Genomic DNA, 22390 nt, shown 5'->3' with positions numbered 1-22390 from the left:
CCTACCCTTGTCCTGACACCCGACGACTCCTTCCTCCCCTCCTCCTGCCTCGCCCTCACCATCTACCCGCCGCTCCAGAGTGTATGTGCAAGGTGCCCGGCTGTCTCCTGGCTTCCACAGCACCAGTGCTGTATCATGGTAGGTCTGGGGCACCTCTGGAGGCGCTAGCTTTCCAGGGATGCCTGGAAGGAGAAGGAGAGGCCTCAGCTGAGGGTTCGTTAAGCCCTGCCAGACCTCCTTGTAGCTTCGAGTACTGTATTGGCCCTGCCCCCCTAACTCACGGGCCACAGCCACAGTACAGGAGCTGGTAATGCTGCCCAAGATATTGGTTGCCGAGCACTCATAGAGCCCAGCATGCCGCTTGCCAGCCCGGGGTATGCTCAGCAGCTGCCGTCCATCTTTGCAGGATACAATGACCACTGAGGGCTCTGAACGCAGGGACTGTTTATCTGGGGACAAGAAGGCACAGAAGGGACAGCTGAGTAAATCCAGGTTTCCCTCACATGCCTCCTTCTGCCTCCCCATGGCCTAGCCTCTTCCATGCTGCTCTTTAGTCGGAGCCATTTGTCACTACCCTCCCCCATCTCTGTGGAAGATACAATCTACTTACCTTTCATCCAGGAGATGCGGGGTGCTGGGCAGGCTGCGGGTAGGCAGAGCAGGGTGGCTGCTTCCCCCTCCAGCAGCACCTGGTCCTTGAGTTTGATGTGGAAGACTGGAGGGAAATCTGAAGGAAAAGAGAGACAGCTCAGGACCCTGCCTGCTTGCCAGGAAGAGACAGATGTCTGTGGGCCCTGGTGCAACAGGGCCAGTAGGAAACATGAGAATGGTTCTCTCCTCCCAGCCAAATGTGGGAAGTAGAACCTCAGGCAGTGCCTTCAAGAATTTTCTCGTGGCAGACATCACCTTCTCCAGGCCCTCAGCAGATACAGAGCCTCCTTCCCCTCCACTGAAGATGCTCGGCGAATACCCCACATTTATCAATCACTTAGAGCCAGGACCAGGACTAAATATGCGTTCCACACACATTTGTTAAACTAAAAACAAACACTTTTTGAAAAATGATAACAGTTAAGATTCTGTAATTTAAACTCCCTCTGGGCTACTGCAGGGCAATTGAGAAGGGAAAGGAGATGGAGGAATGACCTGAGCTAACACGGGCTGTGTGCAGAATCTGTGATCAGAGTGTGCTGTCTTGGAGCTGGTGTAACAGCTCAGCAAGCAAAGGCGCCTGCCACCGAGCCCTATGACCTGAGTTCAGTTCAACAGATCCACATGACAGAGGGGAAAAACAGACTCCTGAAAGTTGTTCTCTGCTTTCCACGTGCATGCCATGGCAGGCGTGTGTGTGTGTGTGTGTGTGTGTGTGTGTGTGTGTGTGCTCAAGCGTGTTCATACACACATGCATGCACACCCACATGCACACAATACATGAATGTTAAAAAATAAATAAAAATGGTAGCCCATGGTGGCACACACTTTTAATTCCAGCACTTAGAAGGCAGAGGCAGGAGAATCTCTATGGAGTTTGAGGCCAGCCTGGTTTAGATAATGAGTTCCCGCATAGCCAGAGCTACACAGTGACCCTGTCTCAAAAAAAAAAAAAAAAGACTGCAGTCTCAAGAGATCTGAAGCCAGCGCTTCCTATGGGCAGCCCCTAGAAGGGTGCCTCTGCCTCCCTAGGATGTAAGGGAGGCTCCTGACATTCTAATCTCTGTATTGTCTGTCATTCAGGCCTCTGAAAGGAGCCGAGAGGAGAATGGAGACTACAAGACCCTAATTAAGTCATGTGCCCCTTCTGACGCTTTGTTTCTAATATGTGAACCGAGAGACTGAGACCAATCAAGCCTGGGTAGGGAGGATTTGCTCGGAGAATGAAAGGAGGCGCATGGAGCATTGGCATGAAGAAAGTGCTCCCAAAGAGTAGATTTTCTTTGAGGCTGCTACTATTATCTATTTAATACGCCCAGCAGAGAAGCCAGGAGCTGAACCTGGAAAAAAAGGATTGTTTGAGCAAAGCAGAAAAGCTGCCTGCACACTGGCTGGTGACCTTGCCCAAAGCAAGGGGCTTGGAGCTCTGTGGCAGTCCTCCTGCGCTGGAGCTCCTCAGAGGCATGACAATTTGAATTTGTGATCCCTGGATTGTTCCTTAAGAAAAAGAAATCCAATCTGGTTAGGTCACAGGGGATTGGGGCATGCCTCCTTCACCTGGGGAGAGAAAGCTAAAGACCCCCAGAAAACTAGTATCTGAAGAACCAGGAGGGAGTTGGAATTCAGCAGGAGTATGTGAACTGTGTGCATCTTCTCACTGTGCCCTATGGTTCCCCAAGAAGGGGTCCCAATCTTATCCTCCAGCACACTGGGAATAGTCTCATCAGTTGCTGCTCCCAGTCCTAGTGAGGGTACCAGGGAAGAAACAAAGCAGGCCCTCGTAAGAGGTGAAAGATGACCCTGGCCCAGCTCTGCTGGTCCTACTGTCATCCCCCCAGGAACCAGCCCCATTTGATAAAGTGGACATGGGAGGGGCTTCTTCCTGAAGGGAGAGGATGAGGTCAGAGGTCACTGCACAACAGCGAATCAGCTTGTACTAGCAAAATGGAGACCCGAGGTGGGAAGGGATTAGCTTTCCCGAATTTCTCTGTTGATGCTCTCTCCATCCCCTTCCTTCCCATCCTCTTCTAACCACACGGTCTCCCCACCCCCCCACCCCCACCCTTCCCACTCCCCACTCATACCAGCCGCACAGCCCTGACCAGGGCTTGGAAACAGTTCTCTCAAGCCCAGCTGAGGCAAAGGCAAGGTTAGACCCATTCTGAGCAGTTTAACCCAAAGCTGAGCCAGGATACAGTTGATGGTGTCTAAAGATCAGGGGTTCGGCCTTGCCTGGCGGCATCCTCCTGACCACCCTGCTGGCCTAGAAACCTGGCCTTCTTGAGTAATACCTCTTTTCCAGGTAGAATGACACCAGATGAAATACCACCCTCCCTGAAGCCCCAGGACACTTGAACAAGAAACAGATGAGGGACGTGGTAGGCCTCTACCCGAGCTAAAAAGCCTGAGGGCTACTTTTCTCTGAAGACTTGTGGGTGACGGGGAGGGGCAGGGAGGAGGTCAGAGTTGTAGAGAGGGAGGGGCAGAGAGGAGGTCAGAGTTATAGAGAAAGAGGGTACAGTCCAAGCTGGGAGACAAAATGTGTCTTTGAGTGCACAGGGTCTGGGGCTCTGCATGCACAGAAGCAGGATTTTGAGCTGCTTCAAAATTACACCCAGATTCAGAAACCTTCCAGGGTCATCCAAGAGACACAAGGCCAGCCAAACAAAGGCCTCAATAGAGTGGCCTGGAGATGCCTCTGGGCTCTGGCTGCTCCCCTTATTAGACCTGAGATTCGGACAAGCTACTCAGCATCGCTTCACTAAGTCTATTTCCCCATCGGTAAGCTAGGATGCCGAGGATCATCCTTTTAAAGAATGCTGTGGTGTTAAACAAGACAGCATTTGTGACATGCTTAATAGGACACTTGCCTTCGCTAATTAATGGCAGCTGCTAGTGTAATTATCATTGTTGTTTTCCTAACTCAAGGCCTCTCCCATGGCTGCCCAGAGTCCTCACGGTGGCCCACTTTCACCCACCCAGGAGAGCAACCTGAGGCTTCTTACCTGACTCACTGGGCACGTATTGGTGACCTAAGTCCTCTTGGACACTGCCGGACAGGTTTGGCTGCGAGAAGCCCTTGTCCTTGCGCAGCCTGGAAAGGCCCCACCGGCGCCGGCTTCGGCTTTCCCCTGCAGCTGTACAGACCCAGACTCATGAGCTTTTGCGTAACCACTATAAAATAGCACTCACATCCCCGTAGCTCTCAAAGTTAAAACAATAAAACAACAAAAAAACTTGCCCCTCCTCTTCCTAGCTTCTACAACTGCCAATGCCTCCCTTCCGGCCTCTGAAGCCCCCTTCTCCTTTCAGAGCCTGTCTCTAGCACCCCCTCTCCCACTCCTCACCTAGTCCCTCCTTACCCGAGGAACCGGATGTGCCGCTGGCCTCTGAGCCCAGAGACTCCGCGGAAGGTGTGGCGGCACCAGCCTGAGAGGCCAGCTGATTTTGGGGAACCCCGAGGCGTCGCAGGCTCTCCCCTTCGGAAGTGGCCCTGCGCAGCCGTCCAAACAACGGTGTGCTGCGCCCGGAGCCACCGCCGGAGTCCTCGCTGCTGCCGCTGCGCTGCAAACGGCTGGACAGGCGCTCCAGCGTTGAGCTGAGTCTCCTGCGCACGGCCAGCACCGGGGAGCCCCGCGCTGAGCTACCGCCCTCGGAGCTCTCCCCGTCTCCACTGCGGGACTCCCAGGCCGGGTGTCGCTGCCCGGGTGGGGTCCGCCGCAGCTTCTGCGACAAGGACAGTGAGAGGCGCCGCACAAGGCCGGGCTCCCCCGCTACCCTGAGGTCCTGCACGGAGCGCGAGCGCTCAGGCCGTCGCACCAGCTCTAGCGGAGTTCCCGCCGGGCTAGGCCGGTATATGCCATCCTCCTCTGCCCCACGGAAGGGACCGCGCTCCTCGGAGCGCGAGCGGCTCAGCAGCCGCAGGCCCCGCGACAGCGGCGATTCGCGGCTCCGCTTGAACTTAGCCTCAAACACAGCCTCGGACTCCAGGTTCTCGATGCTGCCGCTGAGGCTGCTGCCTGGCCTGGGGGGCACCGTGGGGACTCGGGCTTTCTCAGCTAGCACTGGGGGAGTTCTGGCCGAAGGCACGCGCTTCTCGGAGGCTCCTGGAGGTGGGGAGGCCACCCTGGCAAATACGGCCGCGTGGGGCTTGGGCTCTGAGGGAGGCACAGCGGGGCCCTGTGGGGACTGGCTGGAACTGGACAGCTGGAGTGACTGCATGATCTGGGCATAGGGGGTGAGAGGCTGAACTGGCATCTGCAGAGCCAAAGGGGGCTGTGCTGGTTTGGCAGCTCGGACTGGTTCTGATTTAGGCTCTGGTACCTTCTCTGGGACAGACTGGGGGGGTGGGGGCTGGGGAGAGTCTCTGGATGTCGCAGCAGGAGGTTCCGGGGACTTGGTGATACTGGGTGTGGGGCCACTGGGCTTGGCGGGGCTGGGTGGCTGCGTCTCGCTAAGGGCAGATAAAGAGGGAGATTCCTGCAGCCTGCGGGCTCCAAGCCTGGCGACGGGGATTTCGAGGGGCGCCCCCGCGCGCCGGTGCCGACCCCGGGGCTCGGCCTCACCCTGAGAGAAGCTGCTGCTCTTCTGCAGGCCCCGCGACTCGGGAGGGGGCGGGTGGTGGGGTGCAGCCTCACTCGAGGCAGCCCGAGCCATCCTGGGATCCCGAACGCGGCCCCCCAGGCTCTCCAGCAGGGGGCCCCGGAGGCCGCTGACCTTGCCATCCTCGGGGCCTCCCCGCAGCAGACGCTGACGCAGGGCCTGCAGCCTCTGTGCGTACTCGCCCTCACCCAGGCCTCCCCGGGTCAGGCGGGTGGCACCCGGGCTGGGGCTCCTGCGCTGCGGCAGCTCCACAGAGGATGCCTTGTGCAGGCTCCGGCCCGGCTCCCGCGACCCGACCCGGGGCAGGGCGCTCTCAGCTGAGCTGCCCCTACGGAGCTCTGGCCGCCTGGGGCTAGGCCCATCTTGGGGCTCCTGGCCTGGAGAGGGGAGTGCCTCAGGGCTGGGGGCCTCCTGGTCCTTAGAGGGAGCCCTTCCTTGCTCTTGCCAGTCCATGGGAGTGACAGCCCCAACGTCCAGGGTCCCTAGAGCCTCATCTTCTGTGGGGATGTCGGTGAGGGACACCCGGGAACCTGAGAACTCAGGCTGCAGGGGGCGGGGCACTGAGGGAAGTTCCTCCAACTCTTCCTCTTCCGAATCTGAAGAGGACGAAAGTCCCCCGCTCGGGGGTGATCTTCTGGGCATGGCCACCCACACCCGCTCTGGGGGAGCCCGCAGTAGCTCCGGAATGGGGCGCAGCACCAGGTGGCACTTGTAGCTGATCTGGGAGCGCTGCAAACAAGGTGCTACAGTCAGAGCAGAAAGACTCAGAGACGCAACTGCTTCCCAGGCCCTTTTCAACTCTGGGGAAAGAGGAATTGGGAATAGGAGGGCAGATGGGGCAGGAATGGGAGGGAGTCACCATTGGGGGGGGTTGTGTAGAAGGAAATTAGTGTGGAAAGGACAGAGGCAGGGCCCAGGCAAACTCACCTGCCACCTCCTCCGGGACAGAAAGAGCTTCAGGTGGTCCGTGCTCACCTCGGCACCCTTTGCTTGTGTCTGCAAACCCAGGAAAGAGGGCTTGAGGGACAGCACTCTGTCAACCCAGACCTTTCTGAGAAACAAGGCCCGCTGTGGGGCTTGGAGCAAGAAGTGGCGATTCCTGAGGGTCATGTCCCCACGAATCGGTCAGGCCAGAGGCACACCTGAGACAAATTCTTTGACTGTAAGATGAGAGGCAGGCAGCAAGCAGTGCCCAGGGTGGCTGTCCCTGACATGCTGGTCCCTGGTGGTTCCTGGCTCCCTTTCTCTCTTTGTGTAAGAACAGCATCCCAGACATCTGAAGTCCTGGTCGTCCAGGCTGGTGAACGCTGCCTGTAGCACCCAGGCTCACTCTAACGCTACTTGTTTCTGGTCCCAGGAAGGAAACTCTTACTTCAAGAGATGCTAGCGGGATGGCTTGTCTTTAGCTGACCCAGCATAGTGTTCAATGACAAGTATTTTGTTTTGTAGGATGATATGCATCCCACTGAGGGCCTTGAACGTGCCAGGAGAGCAGTCTGGCCCTGAGCTATATGGCGTTGTCTAATGACTCGTTTATTTAGATGCCTTCTCTGGACTCAGTGGCTGACCTCCTCCCCGCCAGTGCCTAGCACTCTGTCCCGGGGTTCTGGGGTTTGAAAATGATGAGAACCAACCACATGAAGTTCATAATAAGTGAGTGACCCAGGCCACACAAGGCATCAACCCAGGACAGATACCCAAATAGGGAAGGAATTAGACCAGGACTGGTCTTGAGAACCCTGAAGAGAAACTTCCTCCCCCACCCCCCAGGATAGGGAAGAGGAGTCCAGGCTTATGCTTAGAGTCAATGCTACTGCAGCTTGATCACTGACCTGGGCCTTATTTCTTTGTATCAACAAAACAGGAGTAATATTGTAATGCTTTACAAATCTGTTATAGGGCTAATAGGTCAGATACCTATAAAATGCATATCCCAGTTAACGTTATTGCATGATGCCCTGCAAATAGAGCTGTTAGTAACACTCTCCCTCCACCTCTCTACCACACTTGGTAGGACTAGACTCACTTTGAACCAAGGATGTTCCAGTGTCTCTTCTGCAGTGGGTCTCCTGGAAAGGGGAATGAGAAGTAATGATTTGTCATTCATCCATTCATGAATGGTTGAGAAAATAGGTCCTCGTAAGAACTGGGGATTTGGGGCTGAAGAGATGGCTCTGTGGTTAGGAGAACATGGTCCTCTTCCAAAGGACCTGATCAGGCAGCTTACAGCCATCTATAGCTCCATCCCCATGGGGTCTGATGCCTCTGGTCTCCACAGACACCATCACTGCGCACAGCACACCCATATGCGCATGTGCGCGCGCGCGCACACATACACACACACAAGCATGATTAAAAATAATAAAAACTAGCCAGACGGTGGTGGCACATGCCTTTAATCTCAGCACTCTGAGAGGCAGAGGCCAGTGGATCTCTCTGAGTTCAAGGCCAGCCTGGGTTACACAGAGAAACTGTCTTGAAAAAAAAAAATCAATCAATAAAATAAATAAACAAAAACAAACTCTTAAAATTTTTTTCAGAGCTAGGGGCTGCATATCTAAGTGCATGGCTTGGGAGGGGGCAGGTAAAGGTTTGGGAGGGACCTGTGTCTCCACAGTCAAGGGCTCTTCTACTCACAGCTGATCCCGCACCAGCACTTTGATGAGGAAGCCCCGGGCCTCCCTGCTCAGACTCAGGAACGTGTTCTCCTCAAATGCCACGTTGTAGTTTCGGATATTCATCAGTGTTGTCCGATCGTTCTCCCCCACAAATGGAGAGATGCCCGTTAAACTGCAGGGGCGGAGTGGATTACCGTTAAGAGGTAGGCAGGGCCTTGAGGCCAAGGCTAAGATGAAGTACAATGCCCGTGGCAGGGGAACAGGGACAAGTGAAGGCCCAAGGTTGTGGGGACACCACAGGCTGGACAAATCTGGACAGGAAGCTGGACTTTTCCTATTCTGGGCCTGCTCCCACATGGATAGGCAGAGAGGCAGTGGTGCCTTGAGAGCTGTTTGCCTGTGCTGTGGAGGATAAGTTCTGCCCCTATTCCAGTGTGGCTTTCTCATGAGGAAAAGTATCCCTCATGCTCTGGGTCCTCTAGGACCCGGTTGCTTCCTGCCAAAATGATGGTAAGTCTGCTCTGGCTTCTCTGGATCCAGTGTGCCCACTTATGGAGCTGAGACATGCCAAGCAGGGTAACCAGACTCATGCATGTGAAACCCCTTAAGTGAGGAAGAGAGGGGAGTAGGCTGTGGGCCCTGTACGTGTTAGAGGTGGGCCAATCAGGAGACTGCAGAGGGGTCCTTACCAGAGGAAGGCAACGACACCCACGGGCCTGTGGGAAATCAGAAGTATGTGTGAGAGGCCAGCTCATTCCATCCAGAAATGAGTAGCTCTCTCTACCACCATTCTGAAAGGGATGAGTTCTCCCTGGGAACACTGCATAGGAGTGCCTACTTCAGGTAGGAATGCAACCCAAAGTCAGGAGCCATGGCAGGGTTGGCTGAGGAAGCCTAGAAGTCTGAGGACCAACTAGCTTACACCAGTCTTAACCCGGGAGGCCCAACCCCCAGGATGCTGGAAGCTGAGGACTGCTGAGCTGAGACCCAGAAGGACTGGGCAAGCCCTGAATGAGGACAGATGAGAATCATGTGGGCGGGAAGGGAAACCTTAGGAGCAATGCTGCCCACTGACTCTCTGGAGAGGAATCCCAGTTTCCTGAAGCTCTTCCTACCTAGCGAGCGAGTCCCCAGCACGCCCAGCATGCCAGCATTACCAGATGTCAGTGACTCCGGACACGGGGCTTTGGTTGACAATCTCAGGTGCTACAAACTCTGGTGTGCCGTATTGACAGTACTGGGGCTCCCCTGGAGTGAGTTCCTGGGCGTTGCCGAAGTCACAGATGCGCACCTGCTCTTCACCCCCTGCACCATCCCAGACTAACAGGTTCTCCGGCTATAACCAAGGCATGGGGTGTTAGTATAATGTTCTTTTGAAATGTATACATCTTACCCTTGTTTATTCAAATGCTGATCCTCCCCCCCAACTCTCTGGTTTCAATTTGGATATTGCATTGTGATACTTATTCTAAGCATCCTGTCTCAACTTTGTGTAAACAGGCCAAAATAAAGCAACTAGACACAATGTTGCGTGATGGGAGGAGCCAGAGGGTAGGAAATGAGTGGGAGGAGAAAAAGAGGGGAGAGCTATGAGAGGGAGCTGGAGGACAGATCTTGGAGCAATGTGGAGAGATGGACTGGACATAATATATTACTAAAAGCAAGTATAATGTGGGAAATCTAAATGTTAGGAAATTATGAGGGCTTGGAGGTTTAGGAGGGAGTAACTATTGCCCAACATTGTGTTCTAGGTTAACTAAATAAATCCCAGTCTCTGTGTGATGATTTGGATATACAGCTGCTTAGGATTAATAGCAGCATTACTAAAAGATAATTATTAGTAAATATTAATCGACACTTACAACAATGGGGGCTGATTAAGGAAGAGCACCCTACATGGTAGCCCCGCCTCCTGCCTGCTCTCCATACCCTCCTCACCTTGACATCCAGGTGCAGCACATGGCTCTGGTGCAGGTAGCATATTCCCTCTAGCACTTGCCGTATATAGGCCCGGGTCTGTGGAAACAGGGGGGGCCAGAGTCCGTGGAGGTGGGGGAGCACTCTGTTTGAGCACCACCAGGGATGTGGCAAGAGGCCAGGCCATCCCCGGGCGGTGGCCTTCAGATGGCTCATGAAAGCTCATCTGTGGCTCACCACACAGGATGAAGGATGCTGCAACTCAGGGCTACCATGTACCACTGTATAAGTTGTGCAGCTGTGCCCTCCACCACCACTCCTGGCTTCTTTGTGGACACAAATGACATGTCTAGGACCCACCCATCATTCCTAGAGTTCACACAGGTGAAAGATGGCACACAACCTTGCCCCTGCCACCCACTGCCCTCACCTCAGACTCACACACGGTGGGCTTCCTGGCCATGCGCTCTAGAAGCTCTTCTGTACAGCTGTGTCATAGGTCAAGGAGTAAGCATCAAGCACTAACTCCCCCACTCAGCCCCGGAATTGAGCCCAGCCTCTGCTCAGCCCAGGGCCCTCATTCCCCACAAAACATGTTTGACATGGTCAGACAGGTCAGAATCCGTGTCCCCCTTTTCTGGCAGCAGGTTACACACACAAGAAGGCCTGCCTGAACTTGAACTCTCAGGCAAGTCCCTCAGCCTTTCTGAGCATAGGTTTCCTCAAGGAGTGAAATGAAGGTGACAGATCTTCTCCTGGCCTATGAAGCATTTTATAGGGCTTGAATTATAGTAGAATCTTATTGACTACAGTTGAGAGTAACCCAGAGGGCCACGTAATGAAATTATTTGTCAGTTTGCTGAGGTCTGGGCTTGAACAATGCAGGCCGGGAGGCTGGCGTGTGCAGACCAGGGTCACCCTGCTCCAGGAGCATCAAGCCAACTGCGGACATTGCTGGCTCAGTGTGCCGTTGCTTAGCCAGAGGTTTTATACGAGAGGGAGGTAGGGCTTAATGAAAAGCATCCTGGTAAGTAAGGCAATGAATGCATGGGTTCTCACCTGAAGCAAGGTCCTGTCAAATGTGCAGACACACTGCGCTGCATCCTGTGATGAAAACATATGGTGTTTGCTAGCTGCGGGACCCTAGACTACACTACCTCTCTAATGCCTCTTTCATCAGCCATAAAACAAGGATGAAGTTCCACCAGGTGGATACACATGAGAACTGAGTATGTACTAAGGGTAAAATCCACGCAGCATTGCCAGGCACACACTAAATGCTATGTTATCATTAACATATAAGCCTTGTTATTATTGTTATTTTTTACAAAGCTTCACTATGTCGCTGACCCAGAAGTCTATTTGTAGACTCTGCTGACCTTGAACTCACAGAGATCACTTAAATCTACCTCTGAAAGCTGGAATTAAAGGCACACATCATCCTACCTGCCATGAACTTAAGTTTTGTTTGTAGTTTGTGTGTGTGTGTTAAAACAAAAGGTCTAGAAATGGTGTTCACAGAAATCTCCAGATTCATCATTCATCCCAATTGCCAACAGGCCCACCTTTTAAAAAAGCACTTGAACTAGGCTATGTAGACAAGTGTGACCATAAACTTCTGATCTACTATCCCCCAGTACTGGGATCACAGGTGTGTCACTCCACAGTCACTTTTATGCAGTGCTGTAAGCGTAACCCAAGGCTTTGAGCATGCTAAGTGAGCTGGATCCCCACCCCAGTTATAGCCCCAGCTCAAAGGACCACTTGGCAAAGGGTGAAACGATTTGCCTTTACAAAGGACAGTCTTTCATCCCTGTCTTGTTTCAGGATACAGCTCCGTGACAATGACGAGTCCCCGGCGCCTCTCGAAGGCTTCGTGGAAATAGAGCACACAGTCATGCTGGAGCCGTGCCAGCAACCGGGCCTCACGTCTAGCTGATGCCTTGGGCTTGGCCTGGCTAGGGATGAACTTGGCTGCAAACTCCAAGCCAGAGCTCCGCTCCACCACACGCCGCAGGTAGGAGAAGGCACCCCTGGATGACACAGGCGGGATGACAGGACACGGTTGTCACTACAGTGCTGACCCTCCATCCTTCCTGGCCCTCAGACCCCGCAACCTCTCTTTATCCTTGATGCTAGCTCCGCCTCGCCCCACACCTGCCGATCTCTTGGTGGATGTCATAGTAGTCGCTAAGTCTTCTTCCTCGGTGCTCCTCCTCCTCTCCGACCCCCTCGACCTCCATCGCTGTCTGAGCTGGGGAGGAGATAGATGTCCCCATGTAGGGAGAAGGGCAAGAAAGAGACGGAGAATGTGGGACAGATGCAAAAGACCAAGGGCACAATGCCGGTCCTCAGTAAGGTGCTGGGGTTAGAGGATGTGGTAGTGAGAAATGAAGGGTAAGGATACTGCCTGCCCCTTCTCCTCAGAACGCTAACCCACCTGAATGAACAGACAACTCTGCCTTGCAAGAGACTTCGCCTGCCAGGTTTCGGGCTGTACAGGTGTAGACGCCTCCATCCTCGCTCCCAGCACTGAGCACCACCAGGGAACACTCGTTCTCCTCGTACACGAAGCTCACGTGATTGCTCTCGGCCAGCAGCTCCTCATCCTGCAGAGGTGGGTGTCACCTGGGTCTGGCCTTACTGCCCGCTCGGGCCTTAGCTAGTCCTCCACACCACACAGCTTCCTTCGTCTAGACCTGAAGGCCAGGAGCCTCCTTGTCAAGCCCCACTTCTGTCTCCGCTCAGTTCCTCTGACCCGGGGACCAGAACCAGCTTCCCCTTTATCTCTAGTTGACAGCCCCTAACCCTGCCGGGCAGCGGTGGTGCACACCTTTAATCCCAAAGCTCGGGAGGCAGAGGCAGAGGTGGTTCTCTGAGTTTGAGGACAGCCTGGTCTACAGAGCAAGTTCCAGGTCAGCCAGGGCTACGCAAAGAAACCCTGTTTTGGAAAAACCAAAACCAGAAACCAAAACAAAAGAAACCCTTAAGCACTCAGTTAGTTAGTCCCCGGAGTCCCATCTCCTTCTCCTAACCACACCTCCGCCCAGACACTCCTTTTCTAAGGCCTCCCAGGACTCCACAAACCGCTGGCTCCCCTCCAGCTGCTACGGTGCACACTACCCTCTGACCTTGTACCACATGATGTCCGGCAGTGGCTTCCCCTCAACTACCACAGCAAAGCGAGCGGTTTCTCCAGGCGTCACCTCCACATCTTCCATGATAGACTCAAACCGAGGGGCCTCTGCAGAGGAACAGATGTCATCACCACAGGGGCCTGCCTCCTCAGCTCCTGTCCTTATCGGCAACTGGATGGTGAGACTACCAGGCCCTGCCTTCCCAGCCTCCCCGCTCCCCACTCAATTGGCTTGGTTCTCACTGTAAATCCTAACAAGGGATTTCCAAGGCTCAGAAGCACGGTAACCGGTACAGGTTACTTTGTGGGACCCTTAGGATTCATCTAATAGCTTCGAAATTAGGACATTTCCACACACAAAAGAAATCTGGATTTCCTGTCTCTCTTGTCTGGCTATCCAGACCTTCCTTGCCTGCAGTAACCATGAGGTTGGTGCAGTGTGGCTCAGGGCTGCCCCCTGTGGGTGTTGGTGCAGTGTGGCTCAGGGCTGCCCCCTGTGGGTGACTGCTCTCCTTGACACCCCACCTGGTGGCCTCTGCCTGCCAGTATTTGACCCCTGCAAGAGGAGGCTGGGCTGTGACCTAGAGTTAAGCTCCTGAAGGAAGCTGCCTCTGTCTTGAAGCTTCTTTCTCTGAATCTTATTTAAATGTCTAGGAAGGCTTCTGCCTTCTGGGATATGGCAATCAGAACAACAACAACAACAACAAAAGCACAGCCCCAAATTTACTGGACAGTCTAGGAGTGACCTCTCGGCTTACTCCTCCCACAAACCACATGGCCACCTTTTCCCTGCTAGGCAGCCTCTGATTCTCACGGTAGAATTAGGTTCTGCATTCTGAGTGCACGTTGAAGACCCCAGCTTTAAGAGGAGCGAAAGTAATCAATTCCCAAGGAAAAAACACAACAGCTGGGTTTAGGCCGACACGACCGCAGGGGCCTGCCTGGCTTTATACAGACAACGGGAGAGGCCATTCTGAGGCTGGGGAAGAGGCTGCTGTGTGGCAGACAGCAGAGGGAACCCCCTTTCTACCTACCCTGCCCAGCTGGAGGTGAAGCAGGGCCAAACAGAATGGAGTGTGTGGTAGAAGCCCAGGTCCCTTTTGGCTCTGGCTGGTTAAGAAAGTCTTCTTCAACCACCATTCATGCCAGGCTAGGACACAGGGCTCCTAGGCTTCTCCAAGCCCCATGTTTGGTTACACCTGGGAAGATTCTATGGTCTGGGGACAGTGCAGGGTAGGGGCTGGGCAAAAGCAGAACTCTGGAAATAGAAAGGCCATCTACCCAGGGTCAGGAGGCCCCCAGCTTTCCCTCCTAGCCCCATGGCTGCTCCATACCCACTCCATGGTTGCTTGGTTGCTTTCACTCTAGGAACTCAGTCCCCTGTCTGCTGAGGGAGGAGGCCATCTGTCAAGGTCAAAACTCTGGAAGATTTTAGTGAACTTCAGTGATTTTTTTTTTTTTTTTTTTTAAGCAACAAAAAACGTCCATTTGTTCATGGATGGCCTGTGCTAACTAAAATGTCACTTTCTTTGCTTTTTTTGGAACTGTATCCACTCAGCAGGTGACAATATTCGGTTCAGGTGGATCTGAAGTTTTAAGTGGCCGGAATTAATTAACCATCCAGCACAGAAAACACTGGCCACTTAATGCATGCTACACCTCAGAAGCTCTGGCTTCAGAGGAGAAGTTACAAAAAGGGGCTTTGGTTCTGGGCCTCCATGTGGTTAAAGGTGACAGTGATGCTGAAGAGCAGCCAGGAGCCTCAGGGCTGGGCACAAGCTGAGCTCGAGGGCTTTGGCTCTTTAATCATCTCCTCCTTCCATACTGTTTCAGCTGAGACACTGTTTCCTTACAGTTTTAGTACGGGCAGCTTTGGATTCTGACATGGGGACTTGAACCTAGTTCCTGTTCTTAGTCTCTGTGACCTTGGGCCAGGTTATTCAACACTTTGACTTTGTTTCCTCGTCTGTAAAATGGGAATGGCAACCAAGCCCATCTCACAAGGTCGATGCATTAAATGAGATATGTTAAGTACTTTACACTGATCCGGGCTCACATGAGACACTAAATACCACAACACTGGGTATGTACAGGTGTGTGTGAGTGTGAGTGTGTGTGTGAGTGTGTGTGTGTGTGTGTGTGTGTGTGTGTGTGTCAGTGCGAGGGATAAAACCTAAGGCCTTGTTCTAAGCAAGTACTCTACAGTAAGTTAAATTCCAGGTTTTGGTTTTGTTTTTTCTATTAAAGACTAGACCTCACTAGGTAGTATTGGCACAGGCTTTCAATCCCAGCAGAGGCAGGTGGATCTCTGTGAGTTCAAGACCAACCTGGTCTACAACACATGTTCCAGAACAGTCAGGGCTACACTGTCTTGAAGGACCAAAAAAAAAAAAAAAAAAAAAAGGCTAGAGCTTTTTCACTTACAGCCCAGGTGACCTCAGACTCACAAACTTACTATTACTAATAGTGTTATCGTTACTAGAAGGATGTTGGATTGAACCTCCGGTAATGGCAGCATGCCTCAGAGGCAGGACTATAAAGTTGTCACCTACCTGCCAGCTCCAGAGTGACCGAGCAGGCCTTTGTGCCATGGCGGTTCCGGGCAGTACAGGTAAGGGGCCCCAGGTCTCGGCGGCTCACCCGGCAGATCCGAAGACAATACCGGTCGTCATCTGGCTGCCTCAGTTCATACACGCCCGTGCGTGCCTCTAGGAGGGCTCCTCGGCAGCTATGGAAGAGATCGCCAGGTGGGGAGTTGGGGCTGGATGATCACAGGTTGGCGGCGGTGGTGGTGGTGGTGGTGGTGGTGAGCAAGGACTCATACCTCCTCCAGACAACCTGGGCCTCCACGTGGTTAAAGGTGACAGTGACACAAGCCGGCTGGCCCTCTACCACATACACAACGTCTGGTTTGTCCAGCACAGCAGGGGCCTCTTCCAGGGGTGGGCCTGAGGGGCGGGGGTGGGGGGTGGAGAGAACACAGGTCTCTGCTGAGCTGAGACAAGGGACTGTGGTACCCTCTGTAGCTCTCCCAACACCCTCCCAGAGCTCCACTTTTACAGATGGAGACGTTGGAGCTCAGAGTGGTGGGACAGCCAGGAAGCAGCTAAGGAAGGACAGATGGCAATGCAGCTTTGTACCCAGACCACTGCTCCCGCTGATGGGACTGCCGAGCAACTGTCCACCCTACAGTCACCAAGTCTAGAGCAGCTTTTGTGCCTCCGCCACTGACCCCACGCACACCCACGCCCGCGCTCACAGAGCCTTGGGCTCACCACGCTCTAACAGCTGCACAGGCTCCGACGGCGCCGAGGGCTTGCTGCTGCTCTTGCCGCTGGTGCTGAGGACCCTGAAGATGTACTGGAGTCCCTTCTTCAGCCCTGTGGCTGCCCACTCAGGCTCCCGCAGGCCCGTGACCAGCGCCGTCCACTGGTCCGAGCCTAACACCTGGTGCTGCACAGTGTACGTCAGGGAATCTGGGTCTAGAGAAGAATCAGTAAAAACGTTCCCAGTCCTACTTTCTAGCACATTACCCACTCCTGCCTACCCCTGCCGCCCCCATCATATGCTCAAAAGCCTTTTAGTGCCCTGGCTTGAGCCATCACTGTTCATGCTTCTTTCCCCCATCCTCTGACCTACATGACCCCGTAGGACCCACCAATAGCCATGTCCAGATTCCTGGGTGGGTTCCAGGATAGCGTGACCATCCTCCCTGTCACAGCCACTACTTTCGGAGCACCATCCGGAGGGCCTGGAACCACATCTGAAAGCCACAGGTGGGAGGTGTTGGCGTGCTTTAGAGCCTCACAGCTCTGCAGAGAGCTGGGGCTGAGGCTCAGCCACGGGCACAGGGGCACTGACAGCTGCTCTCTCAGGGGTAGAGAGGGAGCTGGTGTCGAGCCCCACCCCCAGCCCAGCCCTTGGTTGGTGCCAGAGGCCAGAGTGAATGCAGCTGCTGGAGAGGATGCTTGCCTCACCTGACACGTAGAGGTGGGCGTAGCAGGCAGCTTTGCCCAGCTTGTTGGCGATGACACTCTTATAGACACCAGCGTGCTGAGGCCCCACAGCTGGGAACACCAGGCGATGTATATCTCTGTCTGTTGGGGGGGGGGAGTGATACATGGCTGATCAGGACACTTAGTGGGCTGGGCCCATGCCAGCTCAAACTTGGCCACACACATTACCCACTGCACAGAAAGGGAAAAGTGGGAAAGGACAGGGCAGCCTCCAAGAGGCATGTGCTTCCTGTAGCCAAGGCTAATCCTTGTGGGTCCTTCGACATTTCAAGCCCAACCACTTGGCATCTTCTTCTCACACTGGGTTTGTCTTTAGCTGTAGGTCCCTGACCCTGTGACAGGCCTCTCATTCCTGTACCTCTGAGGGGTTACAACCTCCAAGTCAAGGTTCTGACGAAGTTCTGTTAGCAGCTCCCTCCCCCCAGTCTCTTCTTATCCCAATGGCCACTGCATGTCCCTACTCTCCAATGGAGCCTGAGGAAAGCCAAACCCAGAAACCTCAATGCCCTCCCTACCATCTGCTATTCCTTCGCGTCTCTCAGTCCATCAGGTCCCTCAACAGGCCATATGAGTTTCACCTCAGGATCTTTGCTCACCAAAGTCCTCCCTTTTAGAACATTCTCAGTGCTTACCTGGAGCTTCCTTCTCCTTTAAAGCATAGTTCAGGTGCAGGTCCATGAAGCCCATCCTGCCATGGCCCCACTTCCTTCTCTTCCCAGTACCCTGATGCCCTTCCTGGCTCTCCAGCCCTCTTGGGACCTAAGTAACAGGTCCCAATGATTTTGGAGATTTCTCCTTTTCACTTCTGTGAGAGACAGCTCCCATCCAGCTGTGCGTCTTTCGCCTAGAACTCAGTGCTTTGCATGAAGTTTAATGCCAAATACATGTCATATTATAAATTGCAGTAAGAGTTGCCTGCTCTGTGTTCATCCTATGCCAGGCACTTGGCATGGTTTTCTCAGCCCTAATCCTTTCAACAACTCTACAAAATTATCCCCCTTTACCAGTGAGGTCAGAGACACTAATTGACTTGCCCAAGGTAACACAGCTAATAAATGCTGAAGCAGTGGTTTGAACTCGTGTTTCATTTCATCCCAAAGCTCCTCCCTTGTGCTGTGCTCCATCAATGATAAGGATGCCATCTCTCACAGGACATGAAGAAAGGCTGGCCTGTACTGTTCTTCACACCAGGGAAGTCCTCAAACACTCCTGCCTTCCTTTAGCAGCTAGCTCACTTCGAATGGCCATTCATTCATTCATTTCTGCCTACACTATTTCTAAAGGAAGAGAAAGCAAAGACTGGCACAGCAATGATGTCAGCTCAGACCCTGCGACAGACACCCATCTAGGCCCTCAAAGTAAATGGGGACACAAGAAGGTCTGTGACCTAAGCAATGATAGCTTCTGGGCTGCTAGTGATGAGATGAAGGTGGAGTTGGGAATATAAGTGACTAAAAAACAGTCTGTATTTCTCTTTTCTTTCTTCTTTCCTCTCTTTTCTATACTCCCTTCTTTTCCCTTCCCTTTGACAGGGTTTCATGTAGTCCAGAGCAGCCTAGAAATCCACTATGCAGCTGAGAATGACCTTGAACTTGTGATTCTCCTATCTCTACCTCCCAAATGCTGGCATTCCAGATGCCACACCCAGTTTATGCAGTAGCAGAGATTACACCTGGGGCTTCAGAGCCATAAGTAAGCACTTTACAAACTGAGCTACAATGCTAGTCAAGAGCAGACCGGGAGATGGGCTTGGGTCGAGGGGGGGGGGTTGCTTAGCTTTGAGGAAGTGTCTGTACCTCTCTAAGCCTCAGTTTCCCCATCTGTAAACAGGCGTAAGAGTACCTGCCTCACAGGCTTATCACAAGGTAAGTTTGTACCTGTCTCGGGGTCTTCAGGACTTGGGGTGCACCACATAGAAAGCACCTAATAAGGGACTATTAGGTGCAGCTATAGAACAAAACTGTCATGAGCGGACGCAGGAGGAACTCATGTGAGATTCATGTTGCTTCAACAATAGAACACAAGTGTTACCGTGGGAAAACAACCGGGCAAGAGAACTCCAACCTAAGTCCTGACTCCCTCTTTCCTGTTTTACTAGTCAGCAACTCTTCATCAGCCTCCCTTCAGCAAGACCCTGTGCATGCCAGCCCCTTCCACTGAGATGTCTCAGGTTTGTGAGCAGCAACGCTTTATCAACAGCGAGAGTGGTGGCATCAAAAACCATATTCAGACTTATCATTTGCTGACCACTTGCTATCTGCCCGTCCCTGCTTTTGGCGATATATATCGTGTGCACGTGTGTGTGTGTGTGTGTGTGTGTGTGTGTGTCTGTGTCTGTGTTTTGAGCTGATTTCATTCTCACCACAGCTCAGTTGCAAATGAGGGAGGAAAGGCACTGAGGATTCTGTAACCTGCCTGCAGTCCGCATGCTGGTCAGCAGCAGGCCTTCCTGCCTGCCCTGTAAGTGCTAACAGAGCCAGTCAGGGGTGAGTCAGCAGCTAGCAGACTGACCTCAGAGCCCCTAAAAGCTCTGTTCCCCAACCTCCTCTCCCCCTCCATCTCTAACCAGACTATGAAGAGAAGACCGCCCAGTGGGTCCTAGGGGAGGATCCAAAAAAGCCAAGAGTTAACTGGGTCTCTTCCCCGTCACGTACACTGTGTCATGCGTCGCTCATCACTGCTTTGAATGCGGTGGCCATTGTGGAACCAGCTGATGGTGGGATAGGGCAGGCCGGTCACTTGGCACTCCAGCATGGCCTCCTTAGCCAGCCCCACTTCCAGATCTTGCAGTGGCCGCAGGAAGTCGGGAATGGACAGCCTCTCCAGATCTCCATGCTCTGGCTCCTCAGGGATGGATGGCATCTTCTCCAGCTTCGAGCTGTAAGAACCACATGGCTGCCCAGGCGTGCACAGCTCTGCCCTCCTGGTTCAGGGTAAAGATCCCTCAGAGGCACTGCAGGCGGCACCTGGGGGTCCTGGGGTACCTGGGGCCAGAGGCAGCTGTCCGAGGCTCCTCCACATATAGCTGAGCAGAACAGTGGGCCTGGCCATGGGTGTTGGTGGCACTGACTTCATAAAGTCCCTCATCCTCACTGCCCACCCGGGCAATGTGCAGTGAGTGTAGGCCCCCATCCTGTTGCAGCCGCAAGTTCTCACTCTCCTTTATGGGGTGGCCTGGGGGAGGGGGGATATAGATGAAGATCTACTAAAGCAGAGGGACCTTTCCTCTGGGCACACCCTATCTTAACCCTAGATATTTCTCGGCACATTCAGCATGGGGAGCCATACCAAAATGAGTCCAGGAAACAGAGGGAGGTGGGGTACCACTGATCTTGCAATCCAAGCGGGCAGCGCGGCCTTCAAGCACCTCTACATCTTCCAGCAACCGGGTGAACAGAGGCGCCAGCGATGGCCGGACCGTCAGCCGGGCACTGCACGTCAGTTCATCTGGGAGGAAGTGGGCAGCGCTGGGTCAAAGAAGGCTAGGGAGGCCCAGACACCTCATCTCACCAGGGACCTCCTGCTTTAAGAGCTTGAGCTGGAGTCCTACAAAGGCTCAGCGTGAGGGCTGAGGCAGTGGGTCAAGATTCATAGACCAGGCCTTCCTAGGAGGCAGGAGGTCAGCAAGGACGGGCAGCAGCCTGTCAAGGCGGGCTGGGGATACGATAGGATCACAGGATCTCTTACCTTACTCTGTCCATTCGAGATGAAACATAGCTTGATTCTGAGAAGGTTCTTGAAGATAAGCCCACTGCCCAGACTTTTCTGTGTCTGGTTTGTGCCCACACTCTGTCCCACCTGTCATATGCCCAGAGCAGATGTCTCTTGGTCCCACTCTATACTCTCTACCCGAGAGGCAGGCGCCCTCATTTCTGCTCTTCACTGAGAGAAGGACCAGGGCGGAGATGCCATTGACAGTAACAACAGCTGGTATCCATGGGACTTGGACTTCTACAGAGCTTTGTTCTCTGCAGGGGTGACCTCACTAATCTTACCCATCCCCCTGCCTGGCAGGTATCAGCACCATCCCTCTTCACAGATGGATGGCGGAAAGCTCAGACCATAGACATGCGCTTGTCAGCTTGCAGGGCAAGGACAGAGATGCCCAAGTCAGGTTTGTTTCCTAGATCTCAATGGACTCGCTCTGTCTTGGGAATAGTGAACACAGGAACTTAACTTTCTGACCCAAGTGTCAGTTTAAGTAGTGGCGCTCAACCTGTGGGTCATGACCCCTTGGGATCCAATGACCCTTTCCCAGGGGGCACAGATCAGATATTCAGCATATCAAGTATTTACATTATGATTCATAACGGTGACAAAATTACAGTTATGAAGTAACAGCGAAAACAATTTTATGGTTGGGGGGGTAGGTCACTGCAACACGAGGAACTATATTAAAAGGAATTAGGAAGGTTGAGAATCCCACAATAAGTGCTCATTGTTTGGTTGGTTAGAAGCCCACACTATCTCCTGGCCCCAGCAATTGGAGTTCCCTCTTGGGCATCCATTCTGTACCCAGGCCCTTCAGTCCCCTCCCCAGCTCTGAGTGCCACGGCAGCCCTGGCATCTGAGTGAGTAGTTACCTTTGGCTGTGCTCAGCTTGCAGGTGTAGACACCACTGTCGTCCTCATGTACAGAGGTGAGCAGTAGCTTGCATTTGCGGCCATCAAAATGCATCTTGCATTTGAGCAGCGCGGGCTGCAGCAGGCGGCCACGGCACAGCCAGTCTACCTCCACGTCAGCTGGACCTGCCACCAGGCACTCAAACAGCGCCATCTCCCCGGCCCCCACGTCCACGTCCTGCAGAGGGGCCAGCACGGCCAGGGACCGGCTTTCAGGGTGTGCTGAGGGGAAGGCAGCCACAGGGGGCACAGACAGAGCAGAGACACACAGGGCGAGGAAGACACACACACACGCACACACAGAGAGACAGACAGATACAGAGAGAGAGATGCATTTTTGGTTCCTCTGGAGACTGGGAAAGCCCATCCGCCCCAGGCAAGACAGCAAGGAGCCCCTAGACCTGGCTCTGAGATGGGAACCCGTGTTGGCCCCCTGGGAGGGAAAAGCGATGAGAGGTGAGAGTGAATGGGGGGTTGGGGGGAGGAATCCGAAAAACGGCGGCGGCAGTAAAGAAAACACAGCACGCTTAGCTGGGTACAAACTGGACTTTATTTGAGCTACGAAATAGTGTTTCCAAACCTCCACCCCGACTAAGACCCTGCTCCTGTGCTCGACCTGGCTGCCTCTCCCATTCCCAGACGGAACAGGTTGAATGTGGCTGTGAAGAAGGGTGCCCCACTGGTCCTAAGCTTGCCAGCAGCCAGGGCTTAGCCCCTGACCCCTGGTTTTTTGGTCTCTTGTGAAATAGAAAGTGTTGTGCCATTTAAAACCCATTTCTGAAAGGTTCAGTACCCTGCCCCTTCCCAGTGAGCCTCCTGTTCACTGCA

General features: G+C 53.6%; 1 protein-coding gene across 9 annotated transcripts in view; it reads right to left on the bottom strand.

The window, feature by feature from the left end:
• LOC110539384 (striated muscle enriched protein kinase) overlaps window positions 1-22390 on the bottom strand; it is a 49671-nt gene that overhangs the window by 4368 nt on the left and 22913 nt on the right. For 8 of the 9 annotated variants that reach the window (XM_060368666.1, XM_060368662.1, XM_060368665.1 and 5 more), the window contains 25 exons: window positions 21524-21784; window positions 20229-20387; window positions 19925-20114; window positions 19595-19818; window positions 16902-17021; window positions 16583-16687; window positions 16200-16406; window positions 15749-15872; window positions 15477-15652; window positions 12920-13032; window positions 12229-12397; window positions 11946-12042; window positions 11621-11821; window positions 10219-10276; window positions 9810-9887; window positions 9029-9207; window positions 8561-8587; window positions 7891-8043; window positions 7280-7322; window positions 6181-6249; window positions 4014-5982; window positions 3657-3788; window positions 611-727; window positions 282-449; window positions 60-182 (listed from right to left, as the gene is read on the bottom strand). In XM_060368666.1, the coding sequence (XP_060224649.1) occupies window positions 60-182; window positions 282-449; window positions 611-727; window positions 3657-3788; window positions 4014-5982; window positions 6181-6249; window positions 7280-7322; window positions 7891-8043; window positions 8561-8587; window positions 9029-9207; window positions 9810-9887; window positions 10219-10276; window positions 11621-11821; window positions 11946-12042; window positions 12229-12397; window positions 12920-13032; window positions 15477-15652; window positions 15749-15872; window positions 16200-16406; window positions 16583-16687; window positions 16902-17021; window positions 19595-19818; window positions 19925-20114; window positions 20229-20387; window positions 21524-21784 (5262 nt within the window). Of the gene's footprint in view, window positions 1-59; window positions 183-281; window positions 450-610; window positions 728-3656; window positions 3789-4013; window positions 5983-6180; window positions 6250-7279; window positions 7323-7890; window positions 8044-8560; window positions 8588-9028; window positions 9208-9809; window positions 9888-10218; window positions 10277-11620; window positions 11822-11945; window positions 12043-12228; window positions 12398-12919; window positions 13033-15476; window positions 15653-15748; window positions 15873-16199; window positions 16407-16582; window positions 16688-16901; window positions 17022-19594; window positions 19819-19924; window positions 20115-20228; window positions 20388-21523; window positions 21785-22390 lie in introns of those variants that run through there. The other variant, XM_060368670.1, reaches the window with a different exon arrangement.

This window comes from Meriones unguiculatus, chromosome 15, assembly GCF_030254825.1.
Source record: "Meriones unguiculatus strain TT.TT164.6M chromosome 15, Bangor_MerUng_6.1, whole genome shotgun sequence".
NCBI lineage: Eukaryota > Metazoa > Chordata > Mammalia > Rodentia > Muridae > Meriones > Meriones unguiculatus.
This window is presented reverse-complemented; position numbering and strand designations above follow the sequence as displayed.